This window comes from Hemiscyllium ocellatum, chromosome X, assembly GCF_020745735.1.
Source record: "Hemiscyllium ocellatum isolate sHemOce1 chromosome X, sHemOce1.pat.X.cur, whole genome shotgun sequence".
NCBI lineage: Eukaryota > Metazoa > Chordata > Chondrichthyes > Orectolobiformes > Hemiscylliidae > Hemiscyllium > Hemiscyllium ocellatum.
Window position 1 is genome coordinate 15,975,958 of NC_083453.1, and position 24,495 is coordinate 16,000,452.

General features: G+C 40.6%; 1 protein-coding gene across 2 annotated transcripts in view; it reads right to left on the reverse strand.

Moving 5' to 3' along the window:
• Positions 1–5,526: 5,526 nt before the first annotated feature.
• Positions 5,527–24,495, reverse strand: part of LOC132805847 (5'-AMP-activated protein kinase subunit gamma-1) — a 57,554-nt gene continuing 38,585 nt past the window's right edge. For both annotated transcript variants that reach the window (XM_060821158.1, XM_060821156.1), the window contains 10 exons: positions 21,856–21,937; positions 19,681–19,739; positions 18,751–18,796; positions 15,989–16,043; positions 14,096–14,222; positions 10,330–10,495; positions 9,660–9,697; positions 9,427–9,573; positions 7,566–7,659; positions 5,527–6,638 (listed from right to left, as the gene is read on the reverse strand). In XM_060821158.1, the coding sequence (XP_060677141.1) occupies positions 6,613–6,638; positions 7,566–7,659; positions 9,427–9,573; positions 9,660–9,697; positions 10,330–10,495; positions 14,096–14,222; positions 15,989–16,043; positions 18,751–18,796; positions 19,681–19,739; positions 21,856–21,937 (840 nt within the window). In that variant the 3' untranslated portion in view covers positions 5,527–6,612. The remainder of the gene's footprint in view (positions 6,639–7,565; positions 7,660–9,426; positions 9,574–9,659; positions 9,698–10,329; positions 10,496–14,095; positions 14,223–15,988; positions 16,044–18,750; positions 18,797–19,680; positions 19,740–21,855; positions 21,938–24,495) is intronic.

Genomic DNA, 24,495 nt, shown 5'->3' on the forward strand with positions numbered 1-24,495 from the left:
AAGACGCTCCAGTTAGTTTTTCTTTAAACACTTGTTTGAACACACGGAACAATCATTTTCCATTTGATCAGCATTTACTCATATGCCCTTTGATTGGTCTTTAATGACCAACAAGAAAACGTGGCCCAGGAAGTGCAACAAGGCCGAATTGATGAGATCTTTAAAATAAACAATCATATATGAAATCAGCAGACCCTGTCTGACATTATTCACACCAAGTTGGAAGAATGCAACACCACACACTACATAGAAAAAAAAGTAGATTTATTTAAGGAGAGAACTGCAGAATTCTGAAATACGTTGGAATCTAGTGCATGGGTCACTAAAAGATGTACTGCAAATACAGCAAGTGAATACGCAGCGAAATGGCTTGCTAACTATTATTGAGAGGAATTGGATATAAAAATAAGGATGTTATCCTTCAGTATATAGGGCATTGGTGAGATCACATTTGGAATAGTGCGCTGTGTCGGTCATCTAATTTCAAGGTGATGTAAACAAGTTAGAGGTAGTTCAGAGGAAGAATCACTAGGTTGATATGTGGAACGAGCAGATTGCCTTAAGGTTACATTGACAGGCTGCGTTTGTGTGTGTGTGTGTGTGTGGGGGGGTTTATTTGATTGAAGTTTAAAAAGTCCTGAATAGTCTTGACAAGGTGGATTTGGAAAGGATTTGCCCTCTCGGGAAAATTAGGAGCCACCCTATTGGGACAGAGATCAGGGAACTTGAAAATTTCTGAGGGTTGAGACACTTTGGAACTCCGCTTTGGAAAATGCTGCAAGGGTCATTGAATATTTTTAAGATGGCGGTTGATTCTACTGCCTAACAAGAATTTAAGGTTATTGGGGATTGGTGGGACAGTGAAATCTGGAACACAAACAGTAGCCAATGTTACTGAATGGCAGGCCAGACTTGAAGGGCCAGATAAGACCATAAGACATCGGAGCAGAAGTCAGGCCATTCAGCCCATTGAGTCTGCTCTGTCATTCAATCATGGCTGATAAGTTTCTCAACCCCATTCTCCTGCCTTCTCCCTGTAACCCTGGATTCCCATGGCAATCAAGAGACTATCTAGTCCTGTCTTAAATACACTCAATGACCTGGCCTCTCCAGCCTTCTGTGGCAATGAATTCCATATACTGTATTCACCACTCTTGCTGAAGAGGTTTCTCCTTATCTCTGTTCTAAAAGACATCTACTCTGTCCAGGCCATTCAGTATTCTGTAGGTTTCAATTAGATACCTCCTCATCCTTCTAAACTCCATACAGTATAAACCCAGAGTCCTCAAACGTTCCTAATTTGTTAAACTTCTCATTCCTGGGACCATTCACATGAGCCTCCTGTGAGCATGCTCCAGGGCCAGTACTTCATTCCTGAAATATTGAGCCCTAAAACTGCACACAATACTCCAAATGGCCTACTTCTGGCTCCTAGTTAATATATTACATAAAAACCACATTTAATATGATACCTCAAGATGCTTCACAGAAGGAGCTGTTAGGTCAGATAATTAAAGTTTAGTCAAAGTAGGTTTTAACAAGTGTCTTAAAGGAAGAAAGTGAGGTAGAAGCAGAGAGGTGTAGAGACAGTATCTCAGAGCACGAGGCCTAGGCAATCGAAGGAATGATCCCAATCAGGGATGTTCAAAAGGCCAGAATGGGAGGATTGCAGAGATCTTGGAGAACTGAAGGGCTGGAAGACAGGAGCGATGGGAAGGGCAAAGCTGTGGAAGGATTTGAAGAACCACTTAACTTGGAGCCAATGTCAGCCAACAAGCACTGCGGCAGTGGGTAAATAAGGTTTGCTGTGAGATTAGGATAGGGGCTGCAGAGCATTAAATTATGTAGAGTTTACAGAAGCTAGAATGTGGGATGGTCAGCCCAGAGTGCATTGGAATTTAAACAAGAAAAGACATCCGGTATGAAAACTGTGTCGACAGTTCTTCACTGAGAGCACAAAAATACTCTGGCTGTACCATGACCTATGTTTATTTGTTGTTTCATGTAAAATCATGCTATCAATATAGCATGATTTTGGTATTAGATTGCATTCCTTTTTTAATAAAAAGATATCGATGATGCTGGGAATAAAAAAAAAGCACTGGAAAAAACAGAGATCTGGCAGCATCTGTGGAGGGAGAGGGGGAGGCAAAGTTAACATCGAGTCCGGTAACACTTCTTCGGAGTGGAAGAGTCATATTGGATTCCAACATTAATCCAGTTTCTCTCTCCATAGATACTGCCAGATCTGAGGAGTTTCTACAGCAGTGTGCATTAGTTGGAGGTGGAATTGTCAAACCTGAGTGCAGAAACAATAACAAGGAAGATAATCAGCACGACGTTGAGTGCAGTTTAACAGTTCAACCCAATGCAGCACTTGAAAGAACATTACACATTCATAATACAATCCACCCCCCCCCCCCCCCCAAACAACCAGCGCACACACCATTCAAGAATCAGTCACACATTTACGGCATTCAGAAATAAACAAAATAAAAGATGCTTCAATTTCCTCCAAACTTCAGACCGCAATCTTAAGAATGATATTGTTTTAATTAACTTGCATTGGTATCTCTATCATAACAAAGACATCAAGCAAAATGAACCACATCATGAACTGAAGGGAATGTGGGTAAGTTAAAATCCTGAAAATAAGTGGCCCATGTTTTGAAGCATTTTATTTTAGTTTTGATGATGATACAATCAATACTTCTTTCAGTGAGATTTCAAATCTTCACAAGGAAATGCAAAAAGAGTGCAAAGACTATTCTACGAGAGAAGTGTGTGGACTATGATCGGGATAAATACCATTTAGATTCCATGAAGAAATAACCACGGCACTTTAAATTCACATTGATTCCATTGCAATTATCTTTTTAAAAATGCAACTCAGTTGTATTACATTAATGAACAAACCACATTCAGCAAAACATGAAACCATTTAACAAAACAGAATGGTTTAAAAACAGAATTCAGACAATCTACAAAGCAATGCATAAGTGGCACAGGATTGGCAAGTTTATTTCAGGAAACAGATGTTACAAGGATGGGAGGGAGTTTCCTTCGCATATTAAGAAAAAGATTTTCCTCCCCCTGCCAATACTCAAAACAAGTTAAATGGACTCTTCTGCTCAACTTTGGTACTCTCTTGCTGTCCCTTCGGACTCCACACTGAATGGAACTTGAAAACATTTACAATTATTCATCAATAGCATCACTATTGGTTTAGACCCAAAGACTGATGAGCTTGTTCATCTTGCCCAGCAGGTCAGCTGGAGGCCCATGCAAGAATCGCTGTGGCAACAGGAAGCAGCAGCAACACAAGGCCGGAAGGGAGGGAGGAAATGAGGAGGAACAAATTACAAAAAAAAGGACAGAAATACTTTTAACCTAGAGATGTCGATTTTTGCCACTAATTTCCCATTTTATTTCTGATCTGCAATTACCATCAGGAGTTCAAATGTTTTGGCATCTAAGGAATAAAATGCCCCACAACAGGAACAGATCAGCAGGGAAACTTAGCAAATCCTCAATGGCTGGTGAGGGCCTCGATCTAGGTTATGTTATAACCAATACGTCAAAAGTACTTAATTATTCGTAAAGCACTTTGAGATCTCCTGTGGTCAGAAAAGGCCTTTCTTCCTTAGTGACATCATCACAATGACATAACAGTTAAATACGACATGAAATGCTGCCAATTTAAGTCGTGTCCCAATGATTATATGTAATCAGTCATTTGTAAACCCAACACTGATTATTTTCCTGATTGCTTGTAGAACTGCTGCTGGTGATTGTCCACTCCAGTGGATAATGCACTGGTTCCAGCAATTGTGAACAACTTCCTTTGGAGAAGCCTTGCTGTGTAGACTTTCCAGAATTAAGCAGTCAAAACTGGAATACCTGCATGGGGTGTAGTTGAAAAAGACTATATTCTTTCCAAAGATACATTCCTATTGTGCCACAAATGGGCCATATTATAAATTTAAAAATTTATGAATCGAACAGCCAAGCTTTGTTAAAATCCAGCAGGATGCTATACACTTTGGATAGGAAAGGGGAAAAAGTCACCCTGAATTTTTTTTAAAATTTGTGCATGGGATGTGGCTGTCACTAGCTACAGCATTTACTGCCAGTCCCTGATTGTTCTGGAGAAAGTGGTGGTGAGCTGTCTTCTTAAACCTTCACAGTGCTTGAGGATGTAGAGACATCCAGAGCGTTGTTAGGCAGGGACAAGAATGGCTTTGCTTGTGAAAAGCCCACTACTAGCTCGCACATGAAGAACGGTCACTTGGGCAAAGGCAGCTAGCACCACACTCTAGAAAGAGGCAACATCTTCAGGAGTTGAGAGTAGAAAGCAGGGAAAAAACTGGGAAGAAATAATACTCCCGTGGTTGCCTTGACAAGATCTGAGGGGCTTGGGGCTTTTTGAAGTCTAAAGGTTACACCAAAGGCTAGTTTCACAAAATTTGTTCTACTTCACTTTTGATACTTACAGTATAATCCCCTCAACAAAGTAGATTCAAAATTCATGCTGTACGTTTACAGTAATTTATTGCTGTATAAGGACAATATAACCGTGTCAGGAGAATGATTGGAATCAACATTACTCAACCTACATTTGCACTTGCAGCATAGAAAATACCCATAATTTTTTTCCTATTAATTACAATCAACTTACAATTGTGAAGTTAACTTTGCACAATTAACCTCATGACAAGATTGTGTCTCATTCCGGCAGAGTGCTTGGTGGACTGAATCCATATTGCTTAATTTTTGGGGGGGGGCGTGGGGGGTGGTGGTGGTGCATGGTGGGGTTTGACAGTAATAGAAAACTACACACCATGCATCAAGCTATGTACAGCTGTAAGAATGAGGTTCCCTTGCACCTCTAATTAGCACAGACTAATCTGGTATTTAGCTGACTCACAACTGCAGCTATGATGATATCAGAGTTCAGTCTAATCAATTTGGGCTTCTGCCTTTGTCTTACATCAGAATTCCTGACTCTCTCCGCTTAGGCATTGTCTTACCAAAATACATGACTAAAAGAAACTAAAGTACCCAACTACATTGGAACATCTGCATTGCCATTTCGAAATGTCCAAAATTCCAGCCACAACCACCAATTTGCAAACTACCACCTAATCCAAAGAAACAAAATCAGCACAGAATACTACCATATACACTGCACACAACTGGATCAAAGCTACATCTCATAAGTGGTGTAGTGTGAGGCTTACACATGTGTGCACTCTGGGTCCAACTAGAATTCAAGGTAATAAAAGAAACCCATTTTCCCAATTGATGTTCCAACGATCAGCAACACTTCCAGCCCGGTGCAACAATATTCCAGGAGTTGGACATCAAAAATCAATAAATCAATCTTCATTCAGATTTGGTTTTGTTTGTAGAAATGAAAAATAAACCAGTTTCTGATACTCAAATCCACAAGCAATAAAATGATATGGAAAAAATCTGTGACAAGAATGAGACTCCAGCCCAGAATTAAAGCATGTATAATCACCATTTTCCAAGGAATGAAGAAATACAATTTATTTGTTTAAGTATCATGACAACCAATTTGATATTTGCTTTTGTCTTCAGACTTTTGAGGTGTTAGGCTGGACATTCTTCCCAGTGGTTGTAGCTTTGAAAAGCCAAACTCCATTTGGTCTATTAGGTCCACTTCAGAACAGGACCATCTGAAATTAAAAACTGCCTTAAATAGCAAGTGATTTTAAGACATGATATCACTGCAGAAACTTTCAATGGAATTCCACTGTTGGAAGGAATTCTTGAAATTGAAATGCAGTCTCTCAAATGGATTTGAAGGGAGAGGCTCCAGGAAGGAGAGGCACAGATCCTTAAAATTGTTTTAGCCAGAAGTGCAAAAATAATCTAACTGTGCAAATCAAACCGTTAAGATAACCACTTGCAATCTTTTGGTGTGAATGACATCACATTGCAAAGGATAAAAGAATACATCAAAAACAGGTTTTTTTTTGGAAGTGGGTGTCTGATAAATTAGGTCCTGAACTTGTCCAACACCTCAGTCAAAAAGACAATTACACAGTATTTCTGTAACCTGTTTTTCGGTAATTATGTCTGTATTGCTCAGAATTTTAAACACATTTGAGTAAAAGCAGTGAATAACAGGAGTAGTGTCACTGTATCAAGCTGTTCTGGTTACATAAATTGGATAATATCGAGCATAGAACAGATAATCAAACTTAAATCAAAGTACAAAAAAAAAGTCATGCTCAGAAAATGAAATAATCAGTCCTATTAATAGACTTCTCATAGCTATCCACCTGAGGTAGGATGGGATAATAAGAATGAAAGATTCAGTTCCTTTGACCTGACCTGCAGTATCATTTCAGTGGGCACAGAAGTCAATGGCTTTATACAGAAAAGTGCAGAAACATTTCAAATTTCAATTAAAATGGCAATACTGAGCAGTAGCCAGGGTCCTTCTCTGTTTTATGAAACAGCACTGTGCTGGTGAAAAACCATTGTGCCACCATGGGTGCATATATCCTTGGACAAAAGATTTCCAGGCCGGTGAGGTCTCAATGTGGGGTCGATCTTACAGGTAGATTTTATGCACATCTTTCACTGTCCAAGCTTGGAAGAATTACCTGAGAAGAAAATTAGGAAAACACTTCATGTTTTGTCATTTTGGAGTATCTGATTGGTTAAACACTCAGCATATTAAGAGCCACTAAGTCTTAATTAAAACGTTACCAAAGTGAGGCAGTGAGACAAAGTTCCAATGTTATGTCGGGCGGGTACACTGGTTCACATTCCAAGAAAGAACACGAGGAAGTGTTTCAACAGCCAGCTAATCACAGCACTGGAATCAATCTCAGTGGATGAGGATGAGACAGACCATTCTTTTGTACAAGTCCGTTAATGTAACTTAAGACAGCAATACCTATTTAGACATCAACATTATACCATGGCAGCAAAGACTGCAATATCAATATGCCCCTCGATAAAATTCAATAAACAATAATTTATCACACTAGAATGTGACCTATCTTGAGATTTCTTTGTGAACCCTTCCTTTCTTCCAATACCATGAATTACCACTGCCACCACAGTTATATCTCTCTCGCTCTCTCTCACACACACATGCACGTACAAAACAAGATCAGGGCTTAACAATTATCTCATTAAATTCAAAATAATATGAACCAAAATGAGTGCCCTTTCACACCTCTTACAAAAGTGAAACCCTGATCCACCTCTTGATTTATCTTGTGCCACTCAGTGAGAAAGACATTCAGTTTATCTTAAACCCGATGCAAACGATGTTTCTTCTGAAAGAAATTACCCGAGGCAATCAATACCTGGGTTTGCCATACTCCTCAGTAAGAGGAATGAGAGGAGCATTTGGAGTGGTTTCAGTATGGGTTAGTCTGTCTCTAAAAGGATGGAATACACACTCTATATGATTGAGCAGAGGTTGATATTACATGATACGTTCAAAGGAATAAGAGATTGAGAGCCACAATTGCATCTTTACTTGCTTTTAACAACTGGATTGTAGAGTATATACTTGCCTCCTCCAGTCAGCACCAGTGCCTGTAGAATATCAGAGAGTGAGACAATCCCCTTTACCACATCATGATCATCAACTACCACTAACCGATGAACCTACAAATAGGAAAAGACCTGATCAGTAACAAGTAGCTATTGCGAAGAATCTATGAAATGGTTAATTTCATGACAAATTAATGTTTTTTAGCAATAGTTTACTAGCTCTTTTCACTCAACTAAAAACAAAAGCTGGTTTCACATATCTTGGCAGTTCAATTTCTATTCCCTCCCTCCATCAAGGTAGTGACGCATTGCAGTGCTTTGAAGGAGGCATACTCATGCCTCCACAGTGCAGAAGATACTGGGCAGATATTAGATTTTCAAGGAGAAAAACAACAGATTGGAACTGGGAGGAACAAACATGGCTTAGCTTGAGAGCTGCCAAGTTGCTTTGCTAGTTTTTTCAGTTTATCTGTACTGTGAAGGATGTGCTTCCTGGCTAGGTGTAATCTCCCATGGATACTTTTGTATAAGGCAGTATCACAAATCTTCAAAGATAAAGAAATTGCTGTCACGCTGGGGCCTTGAAATGAGATTTTACCACTTGCTGCTCAATGAAGTGAAAGGTACCCATGCGCAAGTTTTAACCACAGTTATTAATGAGGTATTCCTTCTGCTATGCTGCTGGAATGTCTGTTCTGTTAAAGTCTCCAACAAAATCAACAATGTTCTCTTTTGGTATGTCAAACCCTAAGAAATTCAAAAGTTTAACCTGAAATTTCACGGAAAGGAAAATGAAATAAATAGAAATCAAAAAAATCTCACTTCGATCACAATTAAATTTGGAAAAGAGACTGTAATGTTTATTCCAAATACTAAGGTGGAGGGAGTATTTGATTTTTAATCAGCAGAGTTTTAAACAGTAATGTATTTTCTACCTCTGGTGCTGTCTCGTGTAGGGATCCCTTTTGTCACAAAGTTATTTATGGGATCCATAGGATGGGTTGCTCCTGTGCTCAGGTGTATGGGAGGGTAAAAGGAGATTGAGACACCAGGTAAACAGTTTCAGTCTCTCACTGACCCAAATTAAAATTGGGGAAGTTTGATTTCCTATGAATCCACTAAAAATTGCTGAATACACAAGGACATGCAATCACGGAAGCCAACTATTTTGAGCACTAGGCACTTCCTTTCAGAGAAGGAAAAGGAAAAACATAACTGCAAACCCAACAGCCTGCATTTACATAGCACCTTTAAGAGGAGAAAACATCTCAATGTACTTCACAGGAATGTCAAAATTTGACAAGAAGCCACCCAAGGAGATACGAGGCCCAAAAGACTAAAAGCCTGGTGAAGTGTGTTACAGGCAGGTAACAAGACAAAAATACACAGTAAAACCAAACAACTGCAAAAAAGTGCAGGCAACAGAGCTGTTCAGGAAGTGGTGTGCACGATTTAAAATTCTCTGCACCACTGAAGGGGATATTGCAATGGTTCACAGTGCCTGCCCAGTGAATCAAACCTGGCTAAGTTGCCAGTTTGCGCTGTGGGAGGTGGGAGTGACCAACTTTGCTCTCAGTGCTTCCAGATTTGTTTTTTGGGGGGGGGGGGGTTGGTGTGAGAGTGGTGGATAGTGGAGTGAGAAACAAACCAGGGTTTCCACTCCAATCCTCACTGTCCAAACAATTCTGTCAAAGAGTCACACAGGAAGAGTAATGAACTGGAAGTGTCCAGCAGTTGTGGGACTATATTAGCATTTTCTGGGGAGGAGGCAAGTGGGTGAATGAAAAAGACAATTTAGAACAGTTCTGACATGCCACTGATCCATAATTTTTAGCAATAACTGGTTTATTAGTTATCCTTTTCAACCTCCTTTTCCTGTACCTCTGCCTCCACCAGCCGATTGATAATCGTTTCAAGGGTTTCATGCTTGTAACACTTCAGTACCCCTTCAAAGTACTGAGAGCGGTGCAGTAGTGCTTTTGTTACAGTAATATCCAGGTTGTTGTAGGTCTTCTCTGCAGCAAGATTCTAAAGTACAAACATTTAATTAGAGAATGGTCTCAGAGCAATAAGAAAAAAATCTGAGTAGATATATGCTGCTACAAGATACTTACAATGACATCAAACTTAGAGTAGATATCTCCGACTTGCCCTACATAGGGAAAGATAGGGTCACAGTTAACATAACACAGGAAGTACTCCTTAGGTCAGAACGACACTGGAAATAGAATATTTAGGAGCAATTAAATTGAATAGAGCAAATAATTTATCTGGTCTTCTCTACTCACTGGCACAATAGCAAGCAAGTGAATCTCTCTGAATTCGGACTGTCTTCACTATTTAATTCAAACGGTGTAATGTAGATTTTCCATAATGACCAAGTAAAGCTACTGTTCATATGACTTATTCATTTAAGCTAGATTTGTTTAAACCAGAAGAGAAAGATAAACTTGACTGAATTGCAGTCAAATGGGTTGGGACTATCCAGCTTATTTTCAGCTTTTGGCTAATAATCCATACTGCTGCAGATTTTACTATCCTGACCAGCCAACCTCAACAGAGTGATGTTTAACCTGTGTAAATAAAGTATTTACAAAGAAAAGTTAAAATTGCATTGAAACCAAACTTCACTACATTAGTAAAAACTGCTTGGTTATTATTGAGAAACTGTGGTGTTGATCAACAGTTACAGCTAACCTTTGATGTGATCTGCTTTACTTGTGTGAACTAGCGGCACAACCAAATGTGCTGAGATGGCCAATAAACAGAAGAGTTTAATTTTACCAGATTCATCCACAACAGGCAACGCAGATACTCTTTTTTCCACAAAGATTCCCAAAGCCACATAAATGGGAGTATTTTTGTTCACCACTGCAATGTTCTTGTATGTTCCAATGTTCAACTCTTCCAGCGTTTCAGACATAAAATCTGGTTTGGGCATCTCTGAGATCTACGATAATAGGTTAAGAAACACAGCAAACATTTATACAACATCAAAGAATCGAATCAAATCAAATGGATTTAGGTTAACTGATGAAAAGGATAAAATTGCAAATGATTTTGAATTAAGTTTTTAAAATGTACTTTTCTAAAGTAACACAATAAAACGTATGTGTCCTTCTAATCTTCAATCTGGAATAAGTCTCTTTCTTCCTCCCCCCTGTCCACCAAACAGCAAAGAACTTCTTAAATCTACCACTGTGGCTCAGTAGCAGGCTTTTTAATCACAAGATTCTGGTTTTAAGCCCCAACCCAGAGCTTGAACACCAAAATCAAGTCCAGTACAGTATGTGCTGACATCACCATAAGTTGCTCAGCGCACATTACCCTGGCAGTATGGCAGTGACAACATTCTGTCCAGTTCAGTGATAGCTGCTGTGCTGGCTTGGTTGCCACCATTAAGTGATTCACAAAGGGTGCATGCAAACAATCTTGCTGGGCTATCAGGACATAGCCTGATATTTATTTAGTCATGATTTTTATTGCCTCATCATACTCCGTCCTTCATTTGAAACCTATCAGATTTTCTCTCTTCTAGCCTGATGAGTGTTATTTGGTCCCAATGTATGCTTGGGATAAATCTCATCTTTATCCTGTTAATATCACATTTCAGCAATATGACTACTAGCTTTTGGCAACAATCATGGTCTATGAAGAGTAGAGGTAAATATTTTCATTTACTTCTAGATATTATCAAAATTATTCTTGGATTAAATATTCCTTATGCTGCTCCTACTCTAGGTCTATATCCAGAGTGTGTTTCACCAATTTCTGCTTCAAATGTGTTAATATTTCTTTTGGTTATGATTTTCAAGATCATTTTAGAAAGATAACTAATTAAGTTTATTGTTCTAAAATGATTACCATTGCTTTAAGGTTCTTAGATATTTTAACAAATAAAGAATATGTCAAGTCACTTGGAATATATCTTTCAATACCTAATTGACCACAAATTTCTGTTATCACTTCTCATTCTGTTTCTCCAAAGGTTCTCACATGCTCTGCTGTTTTTCTTTTCATCGGAGCCTGGATATTTTCTTGCATTCAGTTTCAAAGTGTACTTTACCTCAGGTATCTTAAAGGTTTAGCTCATTGTTAGCTTCTATCTTTAAAAGGTCTCCTTTGGTTTGGATCATTGTACAATTCATTTCTATATTCTGTCCATCTTTTTGCTGCTCCATTCCTTTCAAACAATATTTTCATCACCTTTGTTCTCCAATGACCCACAACTGTTATTCTTATAGCCTGTTAAAGATTTCAACTGTTGTGTAAAACTCTCATTTTAGATTTCTTTTTGACTTTAATGTTTTGTCACACATCACATTAAATCATTTCAATTTAGTCTACCAACATGTGTTCTTGACAGTTTCAACATTGAGAAGAAACTCTGGTGTCTTTCTTTTCTTTCTCCTTCCAATCTTTGCTAGTATCTCAACTGTTATCCATTGCTTGTCTCTTATTTTTCTGTTGGTAACATTTCCTTTGCAGCATGTTGTATACTTCCCATTTGCTTTCTATGTCTTGTTCTGGGAATTCTGTTTGTTCAATCCACAATCCTGAAATATTCGCTCTTCATTTTAAGGGCAAACACCTCTGACATTGTCACCCTTCAAGATGTCAAAATCTAGATGGTTGTACATCATTTTCATTTTAGGTGTTGTAAGTTTTGCTACAAGGAGACAGTGATCTGAATTAACAGCTGTATCAAATACATACAAATGTTCTTTATACTGCTTCTAAAATGTTGTTTCACAGACACATAATCTGTTTGATTTCTAACATTCAGAGAATCAGATAAACATCTGGGATAAGAATTGGAGACAAGAATATAAACTTGTGATACACTGATCACACAGCACCAGGAGAGGCCCTACAAAATATCATATGTCAGGTAAAATTTAGAAGCTTGGAATCTTTATTGTTTTTGTCTGTTTGATGCTCATACTTAACGGGAGTTAGAAAGAATACATGGGAAGAAAGTAGATGAGAGATTGATGCGAATGGTATCACACTGGAACAAGTAGATACCCTTTATCCTAACTGGACAAACTGAACAGAACTGGTACATGCGATACAGAAAGTTAGGACAAGAAGAGATATGAGGTAAAACTCAAGCTTGAAACAAGGAAAAAAAAACTTAAGATGCTACATTCTATCCACTTTGCCATTGACCATAGAAACCTGACAATAAAATTAGATCTATGGAAGGCAGTAGAAATCTATGAAATGCGGATGGTAAGACATGCTAAAAATTCTGTGTACAAACAATAAGTTAAAAGAGGAGGTATTTGAAATCACAAGAGGAAAATAACTCTTAAAAAGTGACATCCCAAAAACAAAATGTTCGTATTTTGGTTGCTGATCAGAGCTGAAAAGCTACAGAGATCTCTTCCAAAGGGGAAAGTGAAGGGGAACAGAAAGACGGGCTGACTTAAACACAGTAGGATGAAGATGTCACAGAGCAGTTGTAGATGAGCTGCAATTGATAAGCGAGGACGGTGCAAAACAGAGGAGTGCGAAACTTCATGGCAGTAGATCTCCCAGCAGGACTGGACACATGCGGCAGTTGACAGAGTTTGAATAATGGAAGAAAATAAGTTCATAGATGGATTGATGCCTTGCCATCACTCAAGCCCACCTCCTGGCTGATATACCCATGGAAAAGTCAGTGGTCTAGACCATTTCTGACCTTCATCAGAAAGTGGGGCTTATGCTCGAAATATCAATTCTCCTGCTCCCCAGATGCTGCCTGACCTGCTGTGCTTTTCCATCACCACACTCTCAACTCTGATCTCCAGCACCTGCAGTCCTCATTTTCTCCAGTATAAAGCATAGAACTGAAGATCAGAGGAACATCTGTGTTTAGATGCTGTCCTGTGACCCTAAAGATATATTTCCCAATGGATTCAAACAGATTCCTAACAGCAACAAAGGCAGTAGTTAGATGAGAAGAATGAGATAGGAAGAATGCAATTATTTGACCCCAACCTCCAGAGAAGCTATTCAGAATATCTGATGTGAACCTGCACAGTTGCAAAAATTGCATGCTACTTTACTTCCCCAGCAACAAGACAAAATACTTTATCCCAACCACAGCTAACTGACCTTAATACTGGGCTGTTTTATCTAAAGCTAAAGGGAAATAATACAGCACAAATGTTTCTGAATACAACTTGGGAGCCTGACTTTCATTGCAGTATGAGTTCTCTTGATAGCTCATCGCTTCAAGGTTAGAAGAGATTTTGCTCAGTGATGTAAACTTACCTTAAATAATGAGAGAACACAAATGCAATGACACAATTTCAACTCTGCGTTACTTAATTCCTTAGATGACAAAATCAGATCTCTGACGCAACATGGCTATATCAGAATAACCGCAGTGAAAAATGGTTTAAATTTCAAAGTTACTTCTGCTCTAAGTTAAGAACTGCCACCAAAAAATAGACACCCAAAATTTTTAATGTGTGACTTCTGACTTTTTAAAAGTCAGCATGTGCGTGCTTGTGGAGGTGACTGAATTCACCTCACGTTACTAGTCTGAGATACTTACAAAGAGTTTGAGAAACTTTAGGATGCGCTTGTGTGTGAGAATGTAGAGTGTGTTCCCTGTCAACGGATCGACGACTGGAAGACGGTGGATTTTGTTCTTGATTAGCGATGAAACGGCATCGTACAAGCTGCAATAATGGAAAAGGTTGAGAAGGTGACATGTTGGCATCACATGACACAAGGATTCATTTAAGTTCAGAATGGTCATTGCAATTTTCAAAAAATGCACAAATGAAAATCAAAAAAAGGATTTCTCATCAAGGATAAATAACATTGTCATCAAATAGAATTAGGATAGGAGTCCCAGGCCTATGACACAGTGACAGTTAAAGATCAGCGATATAGTTCCATGTCACAGTGGAGAGAGACTTGGAGGGAACTTGCAGGTGGTTTCACTCCCATGCATCGACTGCACTTGTCCTTGAAGGTGGTAGTGGTCGCAGGTTTGGAAGATGCTGTCTGAGGAGCATTAGCAATTTGCTGCAGTGAGTCATCTGGTGATATGCACTGCTGCCACTGTGCGTCAACAATGGAGAGGCTGAATATTTAAGATGGCAAATGGTGTGCCACACATCCATACTATCAGACATTTACTTCAATATATAGAAATGAAAATACAACCTAAAGCCAAAATACCTTACACTGATCCAGTCCAATTAAATTTTGATAGATAAACTCAAATACAAATCTTAAAAGAGTTTTCATGTTTCAAGTTACCTTACACTCTGCTTTGAATTGTTTTTTCTTCCACATATTCCTAAAACACAACCGAGACACCAAGATCCCTCCCATCCTGTATTCTTTGTCTCCACCCCCCCACTCCATTCCTGACCTCCCTGCTTGCTCTAAGCCCTCTCATCCCCTCCATTTCCCATCCCACCATGTCCTTAACATTCCCTTGCGACCCAATCCCTCTCCCTCTTCACACTCCCCACCCACACACCCACCCATCCCGGCTGCTCTCTCAACATTTCCTCACCCCTTTCCCCACTCCAGCCTCCCTCCCCAACTCCCTCTCTATCCATTCCACTCTGCCCCAGCTCCCCTCAACCCCAGACCCTCCATCCTTACCCCTCCCCCCTCCCTAACCCTTCCCCCCCCCCCCCCCCCCCCCCCCCCCCAACCCCATGACCCCTTCCTACCCCATCCCACCCCGTCCCCGCCCAACCTCCCTAACCCACCCCCGGCCTCCTTCCTGACCCCACCCCACCCCATCCCCTGCCTCTCTCCCGACTCCATCCCCACTCCCTCCCATCTCGGGCCTGCCTCCCCAATCCCTTCCATCCCACATCCCCAGCCAGACTGTGTCGTCAGCTGGCTCTGTCCCAACCCCATCACCGCCCAACGCTTCCCTGTGGCCCTGCCCTCCGGCTTCTGCCCTTTCGCCACACCATTCCCCTCCCTCCTGCGCCCTGGTCTCCCTTGCCGACTCGGCTTCCCTCCCTGCTTCATTCCCTTCCTGCGTCAAGGCCCTGGTCTCCCTCTTCGCAGCCTCCATGTTCTCCCACATCCTTTTCTGCCTGCGTCTATTTCTAGTACCCTGATGTCCTTCTCTCCCCCCACTAGGCCCACCCATCATACGCCTGCCTCTTTCGTCAGCTCTCATGGTTGTTTGGAACCTGAAAATTTCATGCAAAACTTCAATCCCCAAACCCCAAAGTATTTGTCTTATCCAACAAAATGTTCTGCTGGCAACTGGATGAATAAAACTGCCAACTGAACTCTTACAAGAGGTCATAAAGGACCTCTTACATAAGAGTCCTTTCACAATTGAGAACCTTTTGACCAAATAACTGCAGGTTCTACAGAAAGATGACCAAATAATCAGGTGGAATGCATGTTGTCAAGCCAGATTAAAGCACACTGCCACACAAGATTAGCACATTTTAGTTACCTGGCATTTGGGGAGATGCTCACCAAGGGTTTAAATGAATCCTGCAAGTAAACCTCTGATGAGACAAAGAGGAAAAAAATAAAAGTCAATGAATGGCAATACTAAATAGATGGCATAAGAAACCACAATAAACAAAAAGGATCTTTTATATTCAGATAGCTAGATCATTTAGAGCATTACAGGACAATGGCAAGACTACACCTGGAACACTGTGTACAGTTCTGGCCTCCTTAAGGAAACAGTGTAGAGAAAGTTCATTTAGCTGATTTCTGGATGAAGGGTTTATCTTATGAGGAAACTTTGAGCAGATTGGGCCTATACTCAGTGGAGTTTAGAAGAATGAGAGGTGATATTATTGAAAAAGAAGACCCTGTGAGGGCTTCACAGGGTGGATGCTAAGAGGATGTCTTTTGAGGGGGCATAGTTTAAAAGTAAGGGGAGAAATTTCTTCTCTCAGAGGACTTTTAGTCTGGAATTCTTCTCCAGAAAGCAGTGGAGACTGGCTCATAGAAATCATTCAGCCTTGAATATATTCAGATTGGCAAGCATGTCAAGAGTTATGGGGAGGGGAGGCAGACAGGAAAGTAGAGTTGAGATCACAATCAGATCAGCCATGATATTACTGAATAACAGAGCAGGCTCAAGGGCTGAATGGTTGCCTCTAGTTGCTGACTTGAATGTTGTTACTGCCACAATAATAAAATCCTTGCATATTCCTAGACACAGAAACCAGAATTCAAGTACAACCTATAAGGCATTCTCTTCCATTATCACTACTGGAGCTCTAAATAAATCAAAAGCAAAACACTAAATGCTGGAAATTGAAAACGCTAGAAACGTGCAGAAGACAGGCTGCATCTGGAGCAAGGAACAGTGTCAATGCTGCTACTTGAAATGTCATTGGTCTGAATTGTCAACTCTTTCTCTTAAAATAAGTCAGTTGTAAAAGGTGTTTAACTTACATTTCTAAAATCAAAGAGCAAAAATGTGAAATCACAAATGACTTAGCACTAGAGCCTGACTGAGATCAGTTCACTCAGCACTGATTAGGGCTGCAATCTTAGACCTCACCAGTTTATAAAGTACCTTTAACCACTGAGCGAGCATTGACCCACCTCCCTCCCCATCGCACAAGCTCCTTACATATGTCCAGGTTAATCTTGTTTAGTACAGAGTTCAATACAACCAGGAGCTGCCAGCAATCCAAACTAATATAATCTTTAAAAAGACACTTATCATACTATATTCAAGGAAATAGTGATTCTGCTAGTGGTGCTGAGGGGTGGGAGGAGAAGAGCATTCCAAGCATGTTTACAATGCCTTTTTCTTTGCTCAACTGAAACATGATTGAGCAAAAACAGACTGGAAACGGCTATTTGAAAGCAAATTAATGGTGAAGCAGTGAAGAAGCATTCAAAAAAGGGTGACAGTGATGGCAAGAAAGAAAACATGACACAAACACAATGGCCCGAATGGTCTGCTTTAGTTGTGTAACTTTTTAAGGACTCTGTTGTGGGGAAAATCATCAGCCTTGGATTCAGAGTCGATGTTCAATGACAGAGTTTATTGCACAAGGAAATACTGGAGCTCCGGGGAGAGCGCGATACCAACAGCACAATGGTCAGCTGCTAGTCTTCTCTCTACCCGGAGCACATGTCAAGAAACATTTATACATTTTGTAATAATAGGTCAGCAATGAGGTTATTGTCTTTGTAACATGATTTGTTTATGGTAAACATTACAGAATCGTTAATAGTTTCAGTGCAGTCATTGTCAGTTTCAATGTCTGCGCGGAAGTCCATTGCTCTAGTAATGGGCGCTAATCACTCTTCCTGAGAAGGACGACGACTGCAGCCCTGGCTATTAGTACTCTGTATTGAATCTGTATCAGACTGTTAGCATTTCTATCAAAGGTGCTGGCTGGACCCAGACACTTCGGCGGGCAGTGTACGTTACTCGTGTATTCTCTCCCCCACCCGCCTTAAACTAATCAACTAAGTTGTGACTGCATTGTGCTGGCATTCTGTTGGCCCCAGGCATTGTCTGTGTTTGCTCTGCTGTCTCTCTCCGTACTGTGGTCCAGTGGCCATCTTGTGTGTCAAGTGGCCAACGTATGGCTCAGCGGCCATCTTGCGTGTCTGTGTGCCTAGTGTCATCCTGCCCCGTGCCATCTCCCACTTCAACTCCAATTGCAGATGATGGTTGATAAATGCAGGGGACACTTCAAGAACAGCACTGGCATTTGTTTTCAAGAAAAGGAAAAGTCGATTCTGATTAACTTTTTACATACTGAAGTTTTCCAAAGATGTTTTTTGCACATTAACAACAGTGTAACCTGTTTAGTTTTTCAGCACTTTGATTCTTTAAAGTGCACCCTTCTCTTTATTCCTTAAGAATATACCTTTCAATGTGCTTTGACAATGACAGGATCTGCAAACTATGAAGCAATGGAACTATCCAAGTAGAAGGCAACCACTAGCAGACAACAAAAGCTCCTTCAGCTGGCTTACCGCTTAATAAGCATAAACTACTTTCTGGTTAAGTCCAAGATCCCTTTGGCAAAATAAATTAATCAAACTGACTTCAAGGTCCAACAACAGATTTTCACAACTTCATACCAGTCTCTCCCTTTTCCACAATGCACAGATAGTAGGACTCAACTTTCTCCTCTACCCTACGACATCCTTATGATAACCCATTGCCTTGCCCCTCAACTTTAAAATTCTGCGGGTCAACACTCACTCTCTCTTATCTTACTTTACCTCGCCACGTTTCTATTTTGTGTTCCTCCAGTTCATAAATCTGAACCTGTGTGGGCAAGGAAAAAAAAAGAATTTGAAATTAGCCACAATCCCCAGAAGCAGATTGGTAAGCTGCTGCCAACCCACCAGCCACTTCTGTGCACTCTCCCCCACTCATCTTAATGTACCTGAAACAATGGGAACCTTCACACAAAATACTTCTATAACTGAATAGCAGATTCATTGGAACTAACTAAAAACATGCATTTTTGTAGCACCTTCTGTGATGTGCATTGCAAGCTCACACAAACAGCAATGTGACATTGACTAGATCAGGTGTTTCACTGATGCTGGCTGAGGGTTAAATGTTGACCAAGACACTGGGGAGAACTCCCCCTGATCTTCTTCAAAATACTGCCATGGGATCTTTTACATTCCCCAGAAAGGGTTAAATGCAGGTCGGTCTCCCCTTTGTCTTCAGTATTGAAGGAAAAACCATGGGACCAAGGAAATTCAAAGTAGGATGCCTGTAAGATACCTTATCTTAGCAAAACCAGTAGAAGGATTAGGGATAAGGGGTGGGACCATAGCTGGGACCATGTGGTGAAGGTATCAGTGGGTGGGTACTGCTTATGGAAGTGCACCACAGCACAAGAACCCTTCAAGGCAGGTGAAGTGAAAACTTGGGGAGAAATTGGGCAATATTTATGCAGTGGTGCAGCTGAAAGTAGATCTCCACTGAGGAGGAGGGAAGGCAGGCTATGACTCTTGCTTAGCATCAGCTTACCACAAAACAAATGCACACTTCAATCACGAAAAATCCTTCTTAATACCAGGGTATTTAAGATTAACTGCAGTCCCAGCTTACACACACACACACACACACACACACACACACACACACACACACACACACACACACACACACACACACACACAGAGCAAACGTACCAGCGGCGACTTGTAGTATCGATGTAAAATGTTAATGAAATCTGTGATTGTGAGCATGCCTGCAACAGAAGACCAGTCAAAAAGAAAATATTATGTCTTTCCAATACATATATATTATTAAAATTAACTTTAATTTACAAGTCCTACACTAAAAAGGGACTTGTTAAACAATGAAAGCAATGTCTTGCCCAGCACTGTGGATGAACATGAATGAACAATCATCAGTTTGTTTTAATGGCATTTTACAACTGATTTACAGATAAATAAAATTGCAATCCAGGTAACTAACTGTTCAGTGCCTGGTGGCACATCATTGTGTAGTATGGTGACCCCACTTCTTGTACTTCATTCCAATGGGCAAGCCATCTCAAAGAGCAACAGCCCTGCTGCTTTAATTCGACATATTTGGGCTCTTCCTGAGTGCTGTGTGTAATGGGAAAATACAAATTCCTACATTGCCAGCAAAAATCACCTGAAAAGTGTGACGTTACAAAACCCTGGCAAAACAAACAGGTTTCTAATGTCTGAATAACAGTAATCTGTGGCAGCACTATTTACTTTCTAATGACCAAAAAGCAACAGCTATCTCGACCCCTCTTTAATCATTGTACATGTGTTGGCAGTTAGCAGCACTTTGCTTCACACAAGCACAGCTGAAAGCTTGGATTTACAGCAATGAGAAGGGCACTGAAATCATAACTGCCCTCTTGTATTTGCTGCAAAAACAGAACAGATCTTTCTCTCATTCAGACAGTAAGAAAGGTGGCACTGAAAACCCGTCTTCGCAGTCCACTAACCTGAGGGAACAAGGAGGACCATCACCTCACTCCACAGGAGAGCAAGCAAATAATGTCATGGCTTTTGTGCAATTTAAACATCCCGCATATAGTTTGAATCAAAGAATTCACTTACCAGCTTCGTAGCTGGACATCAGGAGGTCAGTTTACTCAGTATAGACGATTGCAGCTCAAATCCAAGACATTCCTGACCTACTTGCTGAATCATTTTGGAAGCAAAACTACAAAAGCTTAGCATAGCACACCCCCTGTTTATGAATCTGACATTTGGTGAGTCATATCCTAGCAAAGCACAAGCCAGAAATGGTGCAACAGCTCAAACACAATCCTCACTGCCAACCGTGCCAATAGCAAGCCATTGACATCATCTGGCAAGGTACAACGGAGTAGGAAAATCATCGCTATGATATTTGAATACAGAAATGCAATGAATAAACTATTGGTTTTAATCTTATGAGTGACTGCTCATCAATCTCTAGGACAAATTCCCTGTTTAACTAAAAACTCTTAGTTTTGCACAATTTAATTGACTTATCTCAACAATTTAATAACTTTCTAACCACATGCTCACGGCATAGCCTTTCAAAAATAATTAGTTTTGCTCCGAGATCCTACAGTGTGTGTCACTATTTAATCTTCACATTTAGCCTCAATTGTTTATCAGTACAGGTGGTTTACAAAGAACGTCATGTAGACAGAAACTGGCCATTCAGCTCAACCAGTCCATACTATCTGTGTACATTACTACATTTTAGGGGGACAATGTTTTTCTTTAACAGGAATAAATCAGTACGTTCTGCAGTTACTGCATACGTTTTGTCATAGAATCCAGGCAGAAGAAAAAAAATGGATATTTCTGCGTCATTGATATGATGTGTACACATGGTCAAAACTACAGGATGGCATTCAGCATTACTGGGTGACAAAACAATTTGCTAGCCACTTCTGACCTTTGAAGGGAGCTTTGGGTGTGTATGGTGACTACCAACTCATGGAAGGGCTTTTGCAAAATGGGCTGTAGATGGAGTTCCATGTTAAGTACATACATCATTCACTTGTGATAGCTATTTCATAGATGTTTCACCTCCATCCTTCTCATGAGGAGGGTAATGCTTTCCAGAACCAAAGAGTAGCATATCTTGCAGCTGACACTTAACAGACATATGCCAGCTTGCCCAGATCATTTGCCAACAGGCATCAAAGTCTGCAGTGATTAAGAGGTTTGTCAATTTTGAATCAGCAACATAATTACTACAAAATTCACTATTTGTAATAAATGGTTGCTATAATTTGGGTAGTTTCTTTTTAATTATTTCCACAGAAAAGCCTCCTTAAAATTAATTGGGAAAAAATGCTCTGCAGGATCAATAGAACTTACCCACAAAGCTTTGTGTTTTGCTATCCCAGAGTGGGGCAGCACGGACACCATTTGAAACCAGAGCAAAGAAAGCCTTCTTCACCTGCATGAGAAGAGAAAGAAAGTAAGGACTGAAACTTTTGATGGCTCTGAAGATTACAATTCTGGGGTGTCGCACAGGCACCAAGAACTCAATCCTTTCGAAAAGAACCCAGAGTGTTTAAAGCTAGCCTAGATTATTTCACCTCATAGACCTGTGGACAAATGTAGTTTCATAGGGAATGGCTCTGTCTTACTGGCTCAAAATAAGCAAATTAATAACCTGTTTAGTCATTTAATAAATACCATAAATATCCATTTTGGATACGAGAGCCAGAAAATAATCCTGGGAACTGTTCAGGCAGAATCATTGCAGCATACACACAGAGGCAATTCCTATGGAGTCATTTTGTGCTCAGTTTCCTTTCACAATTGCTTTCATTCAAGACAATCTTAAGCGTTCCTATTTGGAGAAGTTGAAATGCCACATTAATGAAGTGCAAAATGATGCTTGAACATTGGATGTTGAGGTTAGAACATGCTGTTAGTGCACAGGGAGCGCTCATCTGCCCCAAAGCAGATAGATGAGTATTAGAATAATAATTAGAAGAGTATAAAGAAAGTAGGAGTATACTTAAGTAGGAAATCAGGAGCGCAAAAAGGGGACGTAAGATAGAGTTGGCAAATAGAATTAAGGAGAATCCAAAGGGTTTTTACAAATATATTAAGGACAAAAGGGTAACTAGGGAGAGAATAGGGCCCCTCAAAGATCAGCAAGGCTGCCTTTGTGTGGAGCCACAGAAAATGGGGGAGACACTAAATGAATATCTTGCATCAGTATTCACTGTGGAAATGGATATGGAAGATATAGACTGTACGGAAACAGATGATGGTGACATCTTGCAAAATGTCCAGATTACAGAGGACGAAGTGCTGGATTGTCTTGAAACGGTTAAAAGTGGATAAGTCCCCAGGACCTGATCAGGTGTTCCCTAGAACTCTGTGGGAAGCTAGAGAAGTGATTGCTGGGCCTCTTGCTGAGATATTTGTATCATCGATAGTCACAGGTGAGGTGCTGGAAGACTGGAGGTTGGCAAACGCGGTGCCACTGTTTAAGAAGGATGGTAAAGACAAGCCAGGGAACTATAGACTGGTGAGCCTGACCTTGGTGGTGGGCAAGTTGTTGGAGGGAATCCTGAGGGACAGGGTGTACATGTATTTGGAAAGGCAAGGACTGATTCGGGATAGCTAACATGACTTTGTGCGTGGGAAATCATGTCTCACAAACTTTTTTGAAGAAGTAACAAAAAAGATTGATGAGGGCAGAGCAATAGATGCGATCTATATGGACTTCAGTAAGGCGTTAGACAAGGTTCCCCATGGGAGACTGATTAGCAAGGTTAGATCTCATGGAATAAAGGGAGAACTAGCCATTTGGATACAGAACTGGCTCAAAGGTAGAAGACAGAGGGTGGTGGTGGAGGGTTATTTTTCAGACTGGAGGCCTGTGACCAGTGGAGTGCCACAAGGATCGGTGCTGAGCCCTCTACTTTTTGTCATTTACATGAATGATTTGGATGAGAGCATAAGAGGTACAGTTAGTGAGTTTGCAGATGACACCAAAATTGGAGGTGTGGTGGACAGCGAAGAGGGTTACCTCAGATTACAACAGGATCTGAACCAGATGGGCCAATGGGCTGAGAAGTGGCAGATGGAGTTTAATTCAGATAAATGTGAGGTGCTGCATTTTGGGAAAGCAAATCTTAGCAGGACTTATACACTTAATGGTAAGGTCCTAGGGAGTGTTGCTGAACAAAGAGACCTTGGAGTGCAGGTTCATAGCTCCTTGAAAGTAGAATCGCAGGTAGATAGGATAGTGAAGGAGGTGCTTGGTATGCTTTCCTTTATTGGTCAGAGTATTGAGTACAGGAGTTAGGAGGTCATGTTGCGGCTGTACAGGATATTGGTTAGGCCACTGTTGGAATATTGGTGCAATTCTGGTCTCCTTCCTATCGGACAGATGTCGTGAAACTTGAAAGGGTTCAGAAAAGATTTACAAGGATGCTGCCAGGGTTGGAGGGTCTGAGCTACAGGGAGAGACTGAACAGGCAGGGGCTGCTTTCCCTTGAGTGTCGGAGGCTGAGGGGTGACCTTATAGAGGTTTACAAAATTATGAGGGGCATAGATAGGATATATAGGCAAAGTCTTTTCGCTGGGGTAGGGGAGTCCAGAACTACAGGGCATAGGTTTAGGGTGAGAGGGGAAAGATATAAAAGAGACCTAAGGGGCAACATTTTCACGTAGAGGGTGGTATGTGTATGGAATGAGCTGCCAGAGGATGTGGAGGAGGCAGGTACAATTGCAACATTTAACAGGCATTTGGATGGATATATGAATAGGAAGGGTTTGGAGGGATATGGGCCGGGTGCTGGACTAGATTGGGTTGGGATATCTGGTCGGCGTAGACGGGTTTGACTGAAGGATCTGTTTCCATGCTGTACATCTCTATGACTCTAAGGCTTAACATGAGCATCAAATTCAATAAGTTGGCAAATTTCCAATTCTAGAGTCAAACTTCTTCATTTCTGGGGCAAATTCGACACTTCACATTTTGACTTAGTG